Source organism: Salminus brasiliensis, chromosome 9 (assembly GCF_030463535.1).
Source record: "Salminus brasiliensis chromosome 9, fSalBra1.hap2, whole genome shotgun sequence".
Classification (NCBI taxonomy): Eukaryota; Metazoa; Chordata; class Actinopteri; order Characiformes; family Bryconidae; genus Salminus; species Salminus brasiliensis.
Window position 1 is genome coordinate 21,542,081 of NC_132886.1, and position 19,776 is coordinate 21,561,856.

The following is a 19,776-nucleotide window of genomic DNA, read 5'->3' on the forward strand; positions in this document are numbered from 1 at the left end:
GGGCTCATCAGTTCTTGGATGTGCCTATGCATAAATGTGCATTCACACATTTGTCCCTTAGGATTAGCCACTGGGAGCAGGCAAGAGAGGTCAATGTGTCCACTGAGACTTCTAGACTCCCAGGAGGTTAAGGACCGATGTCCAAGCAAGTACAGGGTTATGGGGTTATGGCTTCACTTTATATATAGGACAGTTTGTAAGATAAGAGATAAGATAGTCCTTTATTAGGACTATCTTATCTTATCTCTTATCTTACAAACTGTCCTATATATAAAGTGAAGCCATAACCCTGTACTTGCTTGGACATCGGTCCTTAACCTCCTGGGAGTCTAGAAGTCTCAGAGTCTAACCCCATCTCCTTTGCCACAAAGCTGATTTTACCTGTGCTAAATAACCTTAGAGTTGCATGGGCAAAGTTTCTGTAACATTATGTCCTTTTACAGAATCACGTCTTCAGCATCCTCTTTGGTGGGAAATAAAGAAGTAATATTGGCATTTCACCTTATGAAACAAGAGCTTGAAAACCATTGTGATGCTCTCCTGAGCTGAAATATGGAGAATAGAATAGCAGTCATTGCTGCTCTGGGCTTGCCATACTGCTAATGGCTCTATAGAAACTTTGGTAAAGCAGGCAGGACTGTGTAACCAGAGCCATATTCTTGAAAAATCCAGTAATATTACTCCACTGCACCAGTTGCTTGTTTTACCTCTAATGCTGGTCCTGTATCTCTCAGAAGTCCAGCAAAACATGTCATCATGCCTTTAAGAGGAGGCTCAAAGTGTAAATTCCACTTTCGGACTGTAGGGGGAGTGCAGGAGCAAGAAATACCAATTCACACATAATGCTGCCTTAAGGTCTATTTGTTGATTGTGCTTCTAATGCTGGGTTTAGTGAAAAGGTTTCAACCTTCGTGTTGCAGCCCCTACCTTGTGGGCATCAATTACAGTAGTTATCAAATCTTTACACCATTTCCCTGAACCTTTACTTCTCACAAAGTCATTTCACTATTTATGATTCCCATTCTGAACATTAGTTAAGTAAAGACAACTGCAGCAGTTAATACAGAATATTTTTATTACATAAAATAAAATGCAAAAATATGATCATTAAATGTTTTGACCCAATTACAAACAGTTGTTTATCAGCAATACTTACAAAAAAGATTAGTTACAAACAGGAGAAAAATAAATAGTCTCTGAATACTTGGTCCCTGTGTCACCTCTTGAGTGGCAAACAGCAAAAGATGGCAAAGCCCCTCATGGTTTGGCCGGTTTCCTTAGAATTTGTCAAAAGGACTTGCCATATTTTCTTCTTTACAAAAGTAGAGGATGCTGTTTTAGTAGTAGTGACACAAAACAGATTTCGATTCCACTGCTGAAAAGGAGCTGATTCTACTAGATGTGAAATGTCAAGATGTTGTACCAAAACCCTGCAAAGGTGAGTTGAGAGTTTGAGAGGACATCACTAACGCACAGCCATTACTTATACCACATCACGCTCATCCTTCTCAGAAGCAGACAACCTGGCCCAGTATTTTTAGAGCCCCATTCAACAACATTTTGGCAAATAACGGATCCCTCATGGAACAGCAGCGAACACATGAGGGAGAAACACAACCAGTTGGCAAAGATTAGCTAAACATTCTCAGGAGAACATTCCATTATATGCAGTTCTCCAAACAACTTCCATGCAATCATTTATAAGCAGAAGCTAAAATACAGCCTTCTATAGTGCAGCCAATACACTTCACCAGTAGCACAAAGTGTCCCACATTCGAACAATCAGGACATGTGTGTTAAGATGTGTTAATATTAAACTTAATCCTTCACAAAGTAAAATCAAACAAGGTTCACTTATCTGGTTGACTTCACACAGCCTGTGAATGATGCCACTAACCCAGATCAAACCAGTGACTTCATATTTCAAACATATTTCAATTTATAGGTGTTAGTATTTATACTGAAAATCATCGTCTTGACAAAACAAAATAAGAAAGAACATTATGGCATTATTAAAGAGGTTTGCTCTTGCTTCAGCATAAATACATTGATTGGGGTTTAAATTGGGGATATTAAACCAACCAACGATTATAAAAAAAAAAGTGCTGATTATTTTTCTTGGCATATCTCCAAAAAGGCTACAGAAGTAAACATGATATACTTCATTAAGCATCACTTAGCTAATCACTGAGCCTTTTTTGCGAACACGCAATACGGTCACTTAATCCTTTGTGCTTTTACAAAGTATGTTGCTAACGGCAACCCAGGTTCTAAAGTCCAGTGTCCCCACACCGCAGTGAAAGTTTAACTGATTGCATTGTTGGTCTGTTACAACTATACAGTTTGGGGGAACTGACCTATTAATCCCATAAACCAACAGGAGCTGTGCTCTTATAACTGTGCGTTTCTTTTGTGCTGTTAGACACAACTTGGTCCCAAGAACTCATGAAGAGTCTAACTTTTGCTGCTGAATTAAAATCAACAAAAATGGACAAAGTGCAGCATGTCACTTATGAATATTGACCAAAAATGTCCTCAATCGTGAATTGACTATGGAGCATATTAGGCAGTTTCGGGCTGATCATGTGACCTTGACTGAGGGCTTCCGGTGGACACACAGCAGGGTGACGTAGGGCACCCCAATGAAGGCCCACTTTTCGCTGGGCCAGAACTTGACCACTGGACCCTGCTCTGGGGCCTCAGACGCCACGTCAAAGTAAGCGAAGCACACACAGCCAAGGTACGAAGCCAGGCAGACCAAAATGTGCCTAAAAAGTCAAATAACAGTAAAGTAATTAATTAAACGAATGCAGTATCGAGAGGCATTGTTGCTATAGCAGAAAACATGAAGCGTATGTGGACTTGTGGCCCACTCTTAATTAAACAACTATGCAAATTCAGGTCACGTCCCAAATATCACCTTTTGAGACCCCATATCTATTTTAATAAGGCCAATCTTAAATTGCATTTTAAAAGCATTGGCTCCATAATAGCGCTAAGTGCTTGGACCCTAATGACTGCCACTTGCAATGTAATTTGACAGCTGTCATAGTGGTTACAACAGTCCTTAGACACAGAGCAACATCAATTTCAGACACAACCTAAATAGTTGCTGGATGTCTTGGTTGCTTACAATGATTTGTGTGTGTATATATATATATATATATATATATATATATATATATATATATATATATATATATATATATATGTGTGTGTGTGTGTGTGTGTGTGTGTGTGTGTGTGTGAAGAAGGCAACTTGGCATCCTGAGCCTTCATATATGAGCTGGATAACAGCCTTCTCCACTGCTGCTGAATTTTCAAGTGCCCGCCATTGAAAAATAGGCAAGTGCAGGAAGAGGAGATAGTAAAGTGTGCCACTTGTGCTCTCTACAGGTCATGTGAACATGCAATTAAATCAGGCTAAGCAGATGCAGGAGTGCACTCACCAGGCACAGTGAAGATAAGGGAAGTTGACAGACGACCACATCTCACAGAAGATGCGATCACTGATCCAGCACATCAGCGCCAGAGTCCACCACAGGCCAGCCAGCAGGCCCAGCTTAAACACACGCACGTTCTCACACCTGCACACATATGAAAATATGAAAGGCACATCAGGAACAGGACAAACACACAGTTGCTACTGTACAGTAAAACATCAGGATATTTTGCAGGACATATTGGGTCTTTGTTCCTCCAACAATATGCAATGTCTCTCACATTTCACATTAGGCAATCGTGCGTCAGTTCCGTCCCGCTTCATTTAGCGGACAGTGTTTCTTACTGAGGGCTTTTGTGTTAAAAATAAAAATGTTTCACACACAAAAAAAAAAAGGTCATCTCAACAGCACTGCATGATTTCCTCTTCCCTAAAGTACTCAAGTATGAGTGAGACACTTTACCACACGTGCAATATGAAGCACCCCACAGATAATACAAGAACAACAGACTGCACTGTGCGATAGAGAGAGTGAAAGAGAGAAAAGGATACAGAGACAGAGAAAAGGATACAGAGAGAGAGAGAGAGAGAGGCAGAGAGGGAGCAGGAGACAGTGACACATATATATATATATATATATACACAGAAAGAGAGACAGAAGACAAATGGAGAGTTAGAAAGAGGGCGAGAGAGAGAGAGAGAGAGAGAGAGAGAGAGAGCTCAAAGACACACTTGTTCTGTAGATGTGAATGTGGTGCACAGAGCCTGAGGAGGTCTAAGGAGGGGTGTGAACTGTGCTGTGGAGTCAGGTGGTGGGGGACACTGTCAGCATTGTCTTACAGCTTAGTCAGTGTGTCACACTGCATAACAGCTATGGAAACATGCTGATTCAGTGATACAATGGCAGCTGCTAAAAGCGTATGTGCAGCTTTGCACGCACATAAAATACAGTAGCTTCACACTAGTAAAGTGTGTCCCATACAAGTAACACTTCTGCCCACATGCTGTTCATTACCAGCTGCAAAGCGAACTATACCCTCTAAGCAGTTCAAATCAAATAATACAGGAATCAAAAACATGCCTCCTATACAATACAATTTAATCACACCTTTCCTTTCACCAATTTATATTAGAAACATCTTAAAAGATCAATCCAAGCATCTGACTGGATATGAAAAATGATGATGAATACATCTCATCATTCAAATCTAAAAAGTTAGCATAGTAGCATAGTGCCATCTACCTACAGCCCCACTAGCAGTTTCTGCTCCACACCTCCTTACTCTATTTTCGTATGCATGCAGTCAGCTAGAACAGATTTGATCAGGCAGAAAAAACTGTATTATACCCACAGCTGAATGATCATTTAGTGATTAGTCTTTTTGTATATAAAGAAGCAGAAAGCAGACAGTCCAAATGGCTTTACATCTCAATGGTCAAGCCAATTAATAAGGGTGTTTTGGTAGAACTTTATGTCCTTCTACATCCGGTACAACCTCTGTCAGAATTCCTTGAATTCCTTTAGGAAGACTGGTGGCGCCAGTATAGTCACCACCATCAATTGTGTGTTGACCCCAAATGACCAAGGCTAGCCCTTAAAAGGGTGCTAAAGGAACACAGACATTATGGCCTGCCAAATGCCTCAGCAGGGAGAGAGCAGGAAGATGACATAGGAAGGAACTAAGGACATGGGGGCCAATGAAAACATTAATAGCAAGGTTGTGATGCCCATGCTAAAAACTGCAATAACCTACTAAAACATGTGGCACTAGTGTCTTAATGACAAGATAAGAGAAAGAGAAGGGGTGGAAGGACAAGGAGAAGAAGGAGAAGAATAAATAGTAGAGGGAGGAGAATAAAGGAAGGTAGGTATGAGAAGAAGACGAAGAAGGCAGAGACAAAGAAGAAGAAAGAATTAACCGTGAGAATGAGAAGAAAAAGAAAGAAGATAAGAAAGAAAACAGCAGAAGGAGCAGGAGAAGAAGACGAAGAACAAGAAGAAAGAAGGAAAAAAAGAAGAACAAGGACAATGCAAAGAAGACAAATCTGAAAAAGAAGTACAATAACAAGAAGAAGGGAAAGGAGAATGACTGTAAGGAGAAGGAAGAGGGGGGTGAGGAAAACAAGAAGAAGCAACAAAAGGAAAAGGCCAAAGACAGGAGAAAAAGAAAAGATGGAATAGAAGAAGAAGAAGAACAAAGAGAATAAGAAGCAGATGAAAACAATGACAAAGAATAAGAAGAACAAAAAGAACAAGGAGAAGAAGAAGAAAGACAAAGAAGAGGAGACAAAGACATAAAAGAGAAAATAATTATTTGTGTTCCTCAAAACACACCTTTATAAATGGCTTTGTTTGAAAGGCAACACATTACACAGCAAGATATGCCTTGTATAACCCTACACACACACACACACACACACACACACACACACACACACACTTACTTTCTAAATTGTGTGGCTAAAATGTGCATGGTCTTATCACAGTCTATGTTGAGAACACACTGTCTGCGTGCTGCTAAACCGAGCTAGGAGAAGCAGAAGTTAATGGCAATACTTCCTGTTTTGATAAAAACAGCATCACACTGTGTACTGAACTGCTCCCAACAAATACAGATAGAAAGCTGTACTCAAGAACCCTGAACCCTCTGTACACATACAATACAGCACAGCACAAAGTGCTTTTTAATGAAGACGTGTGGGTCTTCAACACATTTAATCTGAATGCCAATGACTTTTCTGCATACTGCATTTACATTAGGACCGAGGCAAGCTTGATTAATCAGAAGGACGGGGAGTACTGTAAAAGCCTGATATCTTGACGCAAGAATACTTAAGCTTCAAAACAACTGACCGTTGTTGACTTAACAGTCATCATATGATTAAAAAGCATTCGATTAATATTAATTTAACAACTACTAATATCACTTATTAATGTCTGATCAAATCCCATCTTTAACATCTATGAATGAGACTCTTCAGTAGGTTTTCAAAGGGCTGGGATCGTTACAGAAGGCCATAAATGTATAACAACAGCTGCAGGATAAAAACGCAGGGGCCTGAACGTGTGCTGCAGCAGGATCACTGACCTCTTCAGCTCTGTGATGAGAAGAGCCGTGCATGGGATTCCCAAAGTCATTAATGATATTGAGTTAATGGCTGGCTTTATGAAGGCCAGACCGGTAGTGATCCCTGAGAGAATGCCGACGACCAATTTAAACCTTGACCTGGAGATAGAACACAGAAAGAAAGAGAAAGAGAGAATAAATAATGACATATTACTCTCTATTGCACCATACCTGTGTAAGAGACACATATGAAAAAATAACAAACAAGTTATACAATGTACAACATAAAACAAATAGCTTAGACTGTAAAACCCGATTTCCATAGAGATTTAGACCTCATGTTTCCTGAGATGATGTAATAAAGCCATCAAATAATTAAAATGTTATTCACCTAATATGCATTTGTACAGCTCCCATGAGGTGGAAGGCTCCCATGGTGGCGGTTTTTAATAAGGCGTGGGTACAATAATAAATTGAGGCCACAAAGAAAGTTTTTAGAGCCCTCAATTTATTATTTTGTGGCTTCAATGTATGTTTTGGATCCCAATTGATCTTTGCCTGCTACTTCACCTGGTAGGAGGCCTAACCCTGGTTTTACATCCCTGCCCTGGTTTTACTCTCTACGAGGACCCTTGTGTAATTACTGCATACTTTGCTACATTATTGATAGACTATTATCTTAGTCCGTATTAACCTGAACATGTTGACTATGGTTATTCTGCGCTGGACTGGATTAAACCTATTAAACAGGGTTTGCCTGTTTACCCTGCTCACCATTACCATTAGTCCTGCCATTAGCACTGCCTTGGCAAGTTAGCATGCTAGGCTAAATCTGGTATAAGTAGTTTAGTCTGGCACATATACACACATATATATATATACACATATATATATATATATATATATATATATATATATATATATATATATACCTGTGTTTTTTGAGGTTCATCCCAGTTTTGCAGATTAACAGATTAAAGCAAGATCAGAATGGTGTGTATGATTAGACTTAACACGAATGCCAGTGGGGCTAGGTACTCTTGTGCGCTGATGAGCGGAGATGTAGGCTTAATTCAGTGAAACCGTGATGAAGGGAGGTGACTACTTTATGACCCTTGTGTGGAGCTTGCAATAAGAAGCTGGTGAAAAATAAACACTTCTTTCTTCTTAACAAACATTTTTCTTCTTGTGTTCCCTGTACCGTTTCTAATTCTTGTTTTTAAGAATATAAAAAGCTTGGTTTTTGTTGCAGGAGGTTGGACGGAGAGTGGTCTAGTGTAGAGTCACACATATCGAATCATATTTGTGAGCATAGTTTGTTTACAGTGTCTGATGAGTGTCAAAATGTCTCTCCAGCAAAGTACAACGAGAAAGCATAGAGTCAAAGGCCCTGTTCACCCCTGGCATTAGCGTGCATCTCAAGTGATCTGATCATAAGTGGTTATCGGCAGTTACGAAGTACCGCCCATGTCCACCATGGCATTTCCTTATCGAAAACATCTGTGAAGAATGCCAGAGAAATCATCCGCTATCTTAGAGTTTAGCGAACTAGGCCAATGGGTAATGGTGATTCTTGTGGCTCCAGCAAAACAAGACACCTCATCTCATTTATGCTGAATCCAGCCATGACTGGGCTGTCGATGAGCCCATTTCACAGAAAATCTGCGAGCCATTATTTGTCAGTGAATGTCTGATGCATGACTCCTTCCCACCAATGTGCACTTCTGGTGAGCACCTTGAGTAAAGTCAAATCAAGAAGCTTCTATTTATGTCATTCTATAGGAGCACAAGTACACAGTGGAGTGAAAGTACGTTCCTCCAGGACTATGGTGCAACAAGGAGCAGAAACAATACAGTACGCGCAATACAGTACAGCAATCTGTGTGGAATTGTGGCCATCAATGCACAGACGAATGCAGATGGTTTTTGTACATTTTTTATATATATTTCCTCTCTTGCTTAGTTATAGGTTAAGCTAGAAGACCATATGCTCAAAAAGTATAAAATTACAAAAACTACATAAAAGAAAGCTGTTCACAAATGGTCACTGTTTTTGCAGTTCTCTGTGACCACTTAAGAGTCATTGGTCAGGAGTTGACCTCGATTCCCAGATGTGTGCAAAATGAATTAATCCCACTACTAGCAGTGTTTGTTCTGTACGATATGTGCTACGAGAATGTAATACGCACCGGTCTCTGCGAAACATCCTGGGCAGGTATCTTTTGGGGAACCACATGCCAATGGCACACATTAGCACCCACAGTATTGCTAGTTCATCCAACATCTGTCCCAGGAAACTCAATGTAGCATGGAAATAAGTGGAGCCAATTCCTGCACAAGAGAAACACAAGGGTAAATGTTCAGGAGGAATTACTTACACAATATGCTACCCACCTCAAACTAAATAGTGAGAGCACTGCACTGACAGCATAAAAGCTATGGCTTGGTATGTATGTTGTTTTTATTTTATTTGAGACCACGCAACAAACTCACTAAATTAAAACTGTGGAATCTGTTACACAATACTTGTATGCTTGCAGCGCATTATCCATTCATTGTTGTTCTCCAAGCACAGTGACTCATTTCATCATTCTTCATGATTTACATATCTTCTCTTTCCTTCTCATAAGAACAAACCATTAATGACCATATTTGAGAGTTGAGTTTAAGAAGCGTAACGATCTGCCAGTAAAGTATATGTATTTTATATAATTTATAGATTTATATAAATTATATATTTTCTATTAAAAAAATATCATATCATTACCATGCTGAAAATGTGTGGCTTTAAGTAACCCTTGATTTACTAGATGACAGACTGAACTGGAGAACCCAGATACACCATCATGCTAAGTATCACAAACCCGTGTTAAACATTTCCAACACATAAAAATCCACTGATTTGTAAACTGATCCAGCAACCACCAGAAAGGACAAATATTTCCCTCTATCCCTATGTGCTGCAAGTCTGAGCAAAAACATGAATAAAACAACAAAACAAACAAAAAAACACCCTACTGTTAGATTACAGAAGTGATCTTAAACCTGGCCCGGCACATTCAGTGTTTCCCTTGCCCCGTCCCACACCCACTTCAACTGAAAGAGTCAGGTCAGGTGTGCTGGGAGCAGGAAAACACTGAAATGTGCAGAACAGTGCACCTCGGTCAGGGTATGGAATCACTGGACTGAAGGATACCAGAATGCATGTTGGTGGAAGTCATGCATGTATCTTGATAAACTCAACCCAGCAAATCAATCAAACTATTTCAACTGTGGTGTCAGCAGTTACCCTCATAAACCACACATATTTAACACAGCCTTTAAATGGGTAAACTCTCATTATCCAGTGTATAATTTGCAACCTACATAGTATATTCATTTCACAAGATGTAGGAGTGTAGACCCAGTAGCCAGTGTAAAATAAAGGGCTCTATAGCTTTATATATATATATATATATATATATATATATATATATATATATATATATATATATATATATATATATATATATATATATATATAAAAACAACAACTGTGTGGTCACACACAGTAACCACAGTGCTATTCACAGTTTATAATTTAACAATAATAATAATAATAATAATAATAATAATAACAACAACAACAACAACAATAATAAAACAGAAATGGCTAGAAACATAAAAGACAGAATTGAACATATTTTAAATGAATACATATAATACAAGCCATACACTGCAACTACACTGAGAAACATTTCTATTGCTTATTACAAAGGCACAGTAGTCTGTAAGAAGGATCCAATCACAAACATGTGTACAAAATATGTACAAAAGAAATATGTACAAAATATCTACTTAATGCATACTGCTGGTCATAAGTCTGATCTGTAATCTAACATAATTAATCTGACAGAAAAAAAATCTTCATTATAATAACTGTATTTTAATAGACTGTGACCCATTAATGTTAATAGACTATTTTGAAAGAAACTCACTGTGTGCCTGACAGTGTTAAATAAATCTTCTGAATAGCATGATATTTCAGGGCAACCCCAGAGTGATAAAATAAATAAACAGACAAATGAATGAACTAAGAAGGTTAAAATCAAACACGCACAGCTGCAATTGTGTCGAGCTGGCTACTGCAGTCACTGTGCTGATGTTTTATGGACACATCTGTCGACTGCCTCGCAGCTCCAATGAGCTACAGTCAACCTTTACAAGAGACACTGTCAACCTGGTGTCAGGTCAGCGACTGCAAGCCAAACAGCTGACACTGTGCTGATAAAATGTCCCCTGAGGTCAGCTCACACACCACGACAACGGCGCACAGACAAGAGAGGGCACCTTTCGAACTGCAAATAAGACCCAGAAGACAAAGCGGCCCTTATTTCCCCCCAAAGACACTGAAGAGGTCACTGTTCTCACGTGTGGGCAGGCTGGTGTATTTCTGGTCACCTAACAAGATGAACAGGTCTTTTTTCCCAGCTGACAGAGGAAAATGGTTTCAGTGGTCTTACCAAATAAAGATCAGTGAGTGGGAGCATCAACCACCAAGAACGAGAGGAAAGTCTTTCAGTGAAGAGAAAAAGGGGCCAGTATAAGGAAGGGGAGTTACTGGACCTCAGAAAGGCGTCAAGCGTGGTTTATGGTTGATGTCTAAAATGAAATTTCCTATTTCCTCTAAAAATACCAACACTTGGGTTAACCATAGTCCATTTTCCTCTGGTCTATGTGTGCTCTGAGTGAGCCTGAGAAGACATCTGAATTGAATCGGTCAGTCCTGTGTTTAGGCGATACTGGACTAAAGTTTTGTTTTTCTGTAAAGCTGATCCAAGTGGATTTAATCCCAATTTCTACATTTTATAATCATTTAATTATCTTAATCAGCTGTTATGTGTATGTAGAATAACTGACATCGACCCAGAATTCCCATACTGGTACATCCCACCTTTTTCTACCGACAGCAGTGTTTGGGTTACATGGAATTACTAATTTTCTTACTAAAATTGAAAAACAAAAGCACTTACAAATAACCACAATAAAATATCACTAAAATTATATATCAATGTGTATATGTTGTGGTATGATAAATGCCACGAAACACTGGTGTAAAAGGATGAAATTGTTGCAGGAATATGTCCATATTCATGTCCATATAACAATTTCATCCTTTTACACCAGTGTTTTGTGGCATTTATCATACCACCACATCACAGTTTATGAATGTCTATGTATCGCCCATTTCTGGTCCCAGACACTTTTGGTCCAACTGGTTCGAACATTCAAATGCCACCTGAGGGTTTTCATTACCTGGATCAGATGTGTTAGATTAGAGGTGGACTGAACTTTGCAGATCAATGGGACCAGTACTGTACTGTAATGCATCGAGATAAGCAGAGTCATACATTAAAAATATTAAGACTTAAGAAGCCCACTATTCTCATACTAGTGCATCCATATACCCTATACTGGTCAAAAGGAGGGGGGGGGGGTATTTACTGATTTAAATATAGGCAATGGGTACTTGATGAACCATGACAACACTGCCTGGTTACAGATCTCTCTGATGGAATTCCTTTGATATATTACTCTATAGAGAGCCTTTGAAAAGGGTTCTATACAGCACCAATGAGAACACTTTTACTTTAGTTGTAGAAAAATTAGCTTCTATTTAAGCCTGAATCCAAATTAAGTATGAAATTTACATACGATCACAAATGTCAAATGAGTGCTGGTAGATGTTCATCCAAAAAAAATGCATCCTGTCATCAATCTAGACCAATGAGAAACTGTTCTGTGGCATTTTCTCCTCTCATCTCCTACAAAAATGGCATCAATTTGCTGAAGCTTCAGTCTCGTGTGCAAGTCCCATTCCCACAAATGACTCACAACCGCCCCTGTTCTGTTTGCAGGAGAGAAACATGAACTCTGTGGCTGTTGTGAGTGAACCTCCCTGTGCTGATCTCCAACTTACCGACCACCACCAGAAGAGTCCATATCAGATAAATGCCACTGTTGAAGTGAGTGGCATACTGTCGAAAAAGACACATCAGAATAGGGGGCAGAATGAAAAACAGAATGTTGCTGATCTAAAAAGAGAAAGAGAGAAAAAACACACACAAGAATAACATCAGTCAAAACCACCGAGTTTCGAAAGTTGTTTCACACGTAGTTTCTTATTTACACTGCAGCAGACTGACATGCTGACGTGCGCCACTCTGTTGAAGCCCTGAACTGAGGCAGGCACGTCGACACGACAGAAAGTTTTAGGATCACATGATCATCCTCTACATGACAGCGCATTAAAACAGGCGATATTTAATGCTGCAATGCTACTGTAACAGTACAAAAAGCACGCGTCGAAAAGCTGAGTCAATCTAAAGCCAGGTTAAATCTACAGAGAGCCGAGTCAGACAACAAAGCCTGAGCAGCAGCTGCTGCAGGAGCACGAGCGCGAGCGCGAGCGCTAAGACAACAGGCAGCTAGCAGCGGCGTACCGTGTTATAAAACTCCGCTATTTCAGGATAGATGAGGTAATTCCCTTCGCACCAGTCTACCTCCGAGCTTCCCGCTTGGAGCTGATTCCAGAAAAGTACATTCATGTTCAATCGCACCAAAAAAAAATGAATAAATAAAAGAACAGTAGTACAACAAGTACAACAACTGCACAGCCGCCTCCTCTGCCTAGATTGGTCTCGACACGAGATTAGGTTCAGTAAGTTCAGTGACTTCAGGCGAAGGCTACGAGCTCAGCACTGACAGCTCGGCCTCAAAACAACTTAAACTGCTCCCGAACTGCGCTCGTGTTTTTCTTAGTGGTCTGTGACTAGCCGTGTCCACCGGTCTTCTCATCTTGCCGTCCAGTAGAAGTGTGGTCCGGTTCTTCAGAGGAGCCGCTCTCATTCCCCCGCACAGCGCGCACAATAACAACACAGCAACATGTGATCCGCGCATGCGCACTGACACGCTGTCGACATGATCAGCTGCCGTGGAAGGACTCGCTGTACAAACTCGCGAGGACAGGATCGATGCAGCTACTGAACCGACTCTTTGGAGCCGGCTACAACATTGATTGATTGATTCTCAAGTCACGTTCAGCTGCGCTCTCAGCTCCTCCACAGTATAATGGCTTCATCGAGTGAATCGTTAATGGTGTTAGATTCGGAATACGCCGAAACAGCAGCTATTATAACAAAGAGAAACTATAAGCAACGTAATTAATGCAGACGTAATGTTAATGATTTTAGGATTGAGAACGAAAGTTTGAGGCTCTGTTAAACACGGACGGTAACACTGTGGTGTTCCGTTGATTCAGTTCATTCAATTTGTGAGTCGGTTCGAATGATTCAGAATTCGGCCACGAGTTCATCGCTCGGCTAAGCCACAGGCTGCTGTAACACCAAACTCACCAGACTCTCTAACACAGCATAAGACAACGTAAATTGGGCCCGTGGGCTGACGTACACCACATATGACTAAAACAGACAGTTTGAATATTTCAGTCAGGAGAACAATTGTGTTTGGTGTAGGTTAACTGTTAGTAAGCCCCAAACTATTTCCACGAATGCAGGTGCTTCTTCTGAGAACAATGCCTGCCGGGACACACGACAGCCCAAAACGTGCGCCTGAATTTAGCATTGTGTTTTACTGACGCACAGTACTGACACCCCTCAAGTCCAGTCCTGGTCCAGGATCTTACTTGTTGAGGACAGTTTTATTAAAAGGAAAAGTTATTCAACACCATCATACAGTCCTATACTTACATCGACCTCATGATGGGTTTCAGAACAACTGCACGATTGAGGCTTGTAGACTGAATAAGCTAGTGGCAGAAAGTGACATATGATAAATACTACACCTACTTCTGAATAATAATAATAATAATAATAATAATAATAATAAAAATAATAATAGTTTGACTTTATGTAAAAGCCACATTTATTTGCTAAAGATTTAGTCTTATGTGCAAGTCCCATTCCCACAAAACACAAAAGTAAGTAAGAGACTAAGACTCACAACCGCCCCTGTTCTTGTGTTTGCTGGAGAGACCCATGAACTCAGTGGGTCTTGTGAGTAAACTTCCTTATATGGTAAATACTAAACCTAGTTCCAAAAAAAAAAAACAAAAAAAACACCTAATAATGATACCAAGGCTATTTTATATGTATAATGCCCCTCATACCCATAATGAAAGATTCTGACACAAAGTGACTTAAAACTACTGATTTATCAAAACTGGGACACCAGCTGGAAAATATAGTCAAGCGATGTTCCAGTTTTTCTCAGTTGCTTGGCACACGGACACAATGGCACGAGTGGCACAAGTACAATCACCAGATCACTTTATACTGTAAGCAAACAAAATAATTCACTTTCACAAAGTCATAACTCACTCAAAATGTTACAGAAGTAAATGAATTAAATACAAAAATGAAATGCCTTTATTGCTTACAAGTTGTTACAGAGCAAAATGTTACAGAGCAGTATGGCAGGGTAACTTGACCATGCTCTAAGCCTCACTGTACAGTAAGGTCAAATTTGCTCTGTACTCGACTGATTATAGTTGCATCACTATCCAGTCAGATCCCGAACAAATATACTGACATTTATTCAGTTTAGTCTTTACAGAACGTCCCTTCAGATTAATGTTAAAAAAAAGGAACATGGTCAATTAAAATGCTGTGAAATGAATGTGGAAAAAAATCTATGTACATTTCCTCCTGTAAAAACTCCTCACTGCCCAGTCAACCAGTCCTTTCCACCTACACATTTATTATACTGTACATTATTTCTCATAACACAGCCGTCCCCAGTGATTTCCCCACTGTAAAAGCTGTGAAAATATATTTAAATTACATTTACACAGTGAAAATGAATGCTGCTCCACACCACTACATAACTGAAAAGTCATTCATGTCCTGCCCTTGACATTTTCAGGTAAAATAACACCACCTATGAGCTAAATCTCACAGTACTGTAAATTTAATGTTTGGTTGCTCAGAAATGTGAGAATAAACTTGTGTTTGTGATTCTCCAGTAATATACAGTACCAGTTAAAAAACAGTTTGAACACATCTGGTTGGGGCAATGGTGGCTCAGCGGTTAGAGCTCCGGGGTTGTGGGTTCAATACCCAGGTTCGGCAAGCTGCCACTGTTGGGCCCTTGAGCAGGGCCCTTCACCTTCTCTGCTCCCCTGGTGCCTGCTCCAGGCTCACTGTTCACACTCTGCGCTTCACTGGTGTGTATGTGTGTGTTCACTGCACGGATGGGATAAAAGCGGAAGCCAAATTCCATCAAATGTCACAAATGGTGTATACGGTTGTTTCGGTCTTTGACTGTATGCTGATGATCAGCTTAAAAACATTTGATCCAATTGCTGGTTGAACCTTTTTTTGTTTTCAAAAACGAGGACAGTGGGGACGCACTGGCATCCACAGTAATCAGGATGTTGTGGTGGGTGGGGTCAAGTATTTGTATTTCCACCCTCACACATACTCCCACAATCCTACAATTTAGGCCTACTTAAAAAAAAAAAAAATAAATCCCGCGATTACATCCTAAACCCCCCCCCCCCCCATGACCTCTGTTTTGAAAACAAAAATATGGTCACCCCAACATTTGGATCAAAAGACTATGATTAGCACATATTTAACCAGGCGTGTCCAAACCAATGACTGTTACTGTATATTTAGTATACTGCAAGAGAAATGCATAGTTGTCAGCCAATGAGCTGCAGATATGGAGATTTTCCACAGTGTTTCAATAACAATATCTTTAATGTGAGGTCTGACACCAATCAGTTAAGAAAAACTAATATAAGTTCATAAGCAAAAGCTAATATTACTTCAAGATAAACTGTTAATAATAACAACTGTCATTTGTAGTCTTCCGTATGTATACACATTATATGCAAATGAAGTAATGCAGCATTAAATCAGGACAAAGCATGTTTATTTCAGGACAACACTGTGAGTACAGACTCACACTCATTCCACAGGACGGCAGAGGGTAGATGAACAGGCTTACTGAACGCTCTCTAGCTCAGCAGAATCAGACCCTAGCCCTGAAGGTCCTTGTGTCATGGCTTCAAGTGCCATCCCAGATTCCCCTTGAACCCAGGACAGACACTTATCCATTAGTATTAATGTCCAGGATTTGATGCTTTTAACAGGAGAGTAGCCGTTTTGCAAAGCCTGGAGATAACCGAACACACTGTACAAGGTTAAACAAGTAGGAACAGCTGGGAGTTAAAACAAGAACTGCGGTAAATGAAGCAAGTCTATCAGCTGTGTGAAGAACAATTTCGTCAAAATAAAGTCTGTTATATAAATAGGCTGGTATTCCCATCTTCAGCAAACCATATACATTGTGATACACTGCCACTTTAAGGTTGGAATGTTATTTTCTGCGTTTAGGTTTCAGATTTGAGCCACTTTCTTCAATCCATATTAAGCCAGACCCTGGATCAGGCTCTTCCCCTTCCATTTAATCAAATTCATCAGGAGATGAAAGATTACAGTCTGTCGGAAGTGAGTGGTCAATGGAAATTCATCACATCCATTATTTCACCTTAATACTGGGATTAGTCTGTGACCAAATTATCTACAATGTTATACTGCAAATATGTAAACAATATAACGTAGAGACAATCCCCCTGATATCTTCACTACTCCGTTCCTCTACATTCAATGCAGATACAGTTCACAATTACTGCTCTTCTTCCCAGCACACAGTCAGTTCTTACATTCTTTTAGTACATAAGCCTTTAGGTTAAGCTTTGTTTCTCACGCTTTCATTTGAATACTACCAAAAACCTACCTCCCACCCCCCGAGTAATAGGTTTACTGTCCTCATAAGCAAAGAACATATTAAAGAGTTTGCAGCATTTATATTTTTGAAAAAGAATGAGGGAAAAAAAACAAAAAACACGTAGATGTACAGATTGTGGCTAGAAACAGTGGTTATTGAGTTACAAACAGTCCTGACGTTTCTACACGTCTCACTGCACAATTCGATTCCTCAACCAATCATAGTTCCACATGTTCATTTCATACTCGCTCAAAACACCAGTGGGTTATTTTACAAAGACAAGAACATGGGACAAGTCTGTATTCACATCAGATGTCCAATGACTAAGTGATAACAGATATGAAAAAAAGATAATGATAAATAAATTAAGGCAGACTGATTGCACTCTATCATGTTAATTTATTAGTAGTAAAACCTACCTTGACTAAGTAACAAGGCACAAGAACTACTGAGATTTCTTAAATGATCATCTTCCTACAGACGATTAACCAACGCCGCCCGTCTCTCGAAGTCACATAAGCAGAGTGAGAGCAAAATGGACTTTAAGACTTGAGTATGCATTTGTATGCAGCAAGAGCAAAAAAGGTGATTAAAAACACCATTAAAATATTGGTAGATATTTGTGAGACACTGTACATTCTCTCTAAGCTTCCACTGCATGTTTTTCCTTCCCTGTGAAAGCAAATTGTTTATGTACATATGGAGGGATCATGAGTGCTGTTAAAAAAAAAAAGAAAAAAAAAAAAGATCATGACTTTATTCAGGACAAGTGTGTCTGAATGAGAATTATTTAATTTCAGTAGTTAAACTGCCAACTCCCAATGCAATTCATTATTTTTCCCATACTAAAGAACGTGTCAATTTATGTAGAAGGTCCAAATGTGTTTATATGTTAAAAAAAAGAAAAGAAAAAAAAAGTAGGCTTTACTGTCAATTACAGAACCTGAACTCATTACCTTTCTACAATGGTTGAGACATTAGAGTTTATTTTAGCTTCCTGGAATAATCTGATTGTCTGCTGCCACAGTATGTCTTCCCAAGGTACACATGCACACACGCATGCACTCACACACACACACACACACACACTCACCTCCATCCTTCCTGCTGTGACGCTCAAGACCCACATTGATAACACAGGCTTGACAGTTAAGACGGACTCCACAGAAAGCTAGGTAAAGATCCCTCACACTGAAAAAGGCAGCCTAGTTCAGATATCCCATCATAGAAAAATATGTACAAACAAGAATAGAGACAGATAAAGCAATCATTTTTGAAAGTGCACATCATATAAGACCATCGCCGTTGATATCTCAAGAGAACGCATCTCCTCTGGACCTCCCACTGGACTCCTTCCACAGGTAAGGATGGATGGGAAGTTAGGACGCAAGGCAGTGTTTCAAGGAATTAGGATCGAGAATATTTCCTCCTCTACAGTTCTTTACTTCACTCCCACAGAAGGTCCATGGACATACACACACATCAAGCTTTCATCATCTGAAGACATTCATAGACTCCCGCCAATAATTTATCTATCTGCTACACATCCGGTGTTGCTAAACGCTGCGAACACAGGCGCTGAACCAATCCAAAATATGTTTTTGGAGGATGATAAAAGTACCATCTTTTGGTGACGGTGAAAACAAGAAAACTGACAGGACCTCATTCGTCTCAGTGTGGGGTGACTCGCTCTACTCGCACATCTCCAAATGGCTGAGCTTTAATCTGCTAAGGGCCACATTAGGTCAGATAAATGGAGCTCCAAAGCACTTGAGGCACCACTGCACACTGTTAGAAGGTGGCCTGTCGATAGGTGAGAGAGCCTTAAGCTGCTCAGGGCTAAGCTCGTCAAAGGCTAGTCGATACTCCCGATCAAAGGCCTCTGTAAAGAAACAGAATATTGATCGCGTGAATGCGTGGAAAGCTGGGAAGTTTCATTCACAGGCAAAGGAAGCAAATCTCTCAAACAAGATACACTACATAGACAACATTATTGGGACACCTGCTTACTCATTGCTTCTTTCAAACTTAATAGTGTGTGTGTGTGTGTGTATATATATATATATATATATATATATATATATATATATATATACACACACACACACACACACACACACACACACACACAGTTTATCCTTTTACTGTCTCTACTGTCCAGGGAAGGCTTTCTACTAGATTTACTAGCGAGGTCAGGATGTTGGATGATCACCACCCCACCTCACCACCAACTCATGCAAAAAGTACTGAATGGAGTATCATTATTCTAAGTTCCATTCTGGGGGGACTTTATACCCCTCAAACCCACACTTGGCATTAGCCATGGTGCAAATAAGTTCATGTTAATCTGCTTCAGAGAGTCCTGAGTCCTTTCTACAGCAGTCTGACATGCGCATTTGCTCTCTGTTAGCAATGGGTGCAAAGTAGCTGAATGCCTTCACTAAAAGGGGTGTCCACAAACATTTGGACATA

The 19,776-nt window shown here is 39.8% G+C and overlaps 2 protein-coding genes across 3 annotated transcripts in view; both read right to left on the reverse strand.

Moving 5' to 3' along the window:
- Positions 1–1,057: 1,057 nt before the first annotated feature.
- acer2 (alkaline ceramidase 2) lies at positions 1,058–13,412 on the reverse strand. The gene is made up of 6 exons (XM_072687816.1): positions 12,993–13,412; positions 12,470–12,584; positions 8,700–8,841; positions 6,532–6,669; positions 3,450–3,587; positions 1,058–2,768 (listed from the first exon to the last, which is right to left on the reverse strand). The coding sequence occupies exons 1-6, from the start codon at positions 13,095–13,097 to the stop codon at positions 2,582–2,584; spliced, it is 825 nt and encodes a 274-aa protein (XP_072543917.1). The 5' UTR covers positions 13,098–13,412; the 3' UTR covers positions 1,058–2,581.
- Positions 13,413–16,424: 3,012 nt separating this feature from the next.
- The window catches only part of dennd4c (DENN/MADD domain containing 4C), a 50,225-nt gene continuing 46,873 nt past the window's right edge, over positions 16,425–19,776 (reverse strand). For both annotated transcript variants that reach the window (XM_072687821.1, XM_072687820.1), the window contains exon 34: positions 16,425–19,186. In XM_072687821.1, coding sequence (XP_072543922.1) covers positions 19,050–19,186 — 137 coding nt within the window. In that variant the 3' untranslated portion in view covers positions 16,425–19,049. The remainder of the gene's footprint in view (positions 19,187–19,776) is intronic.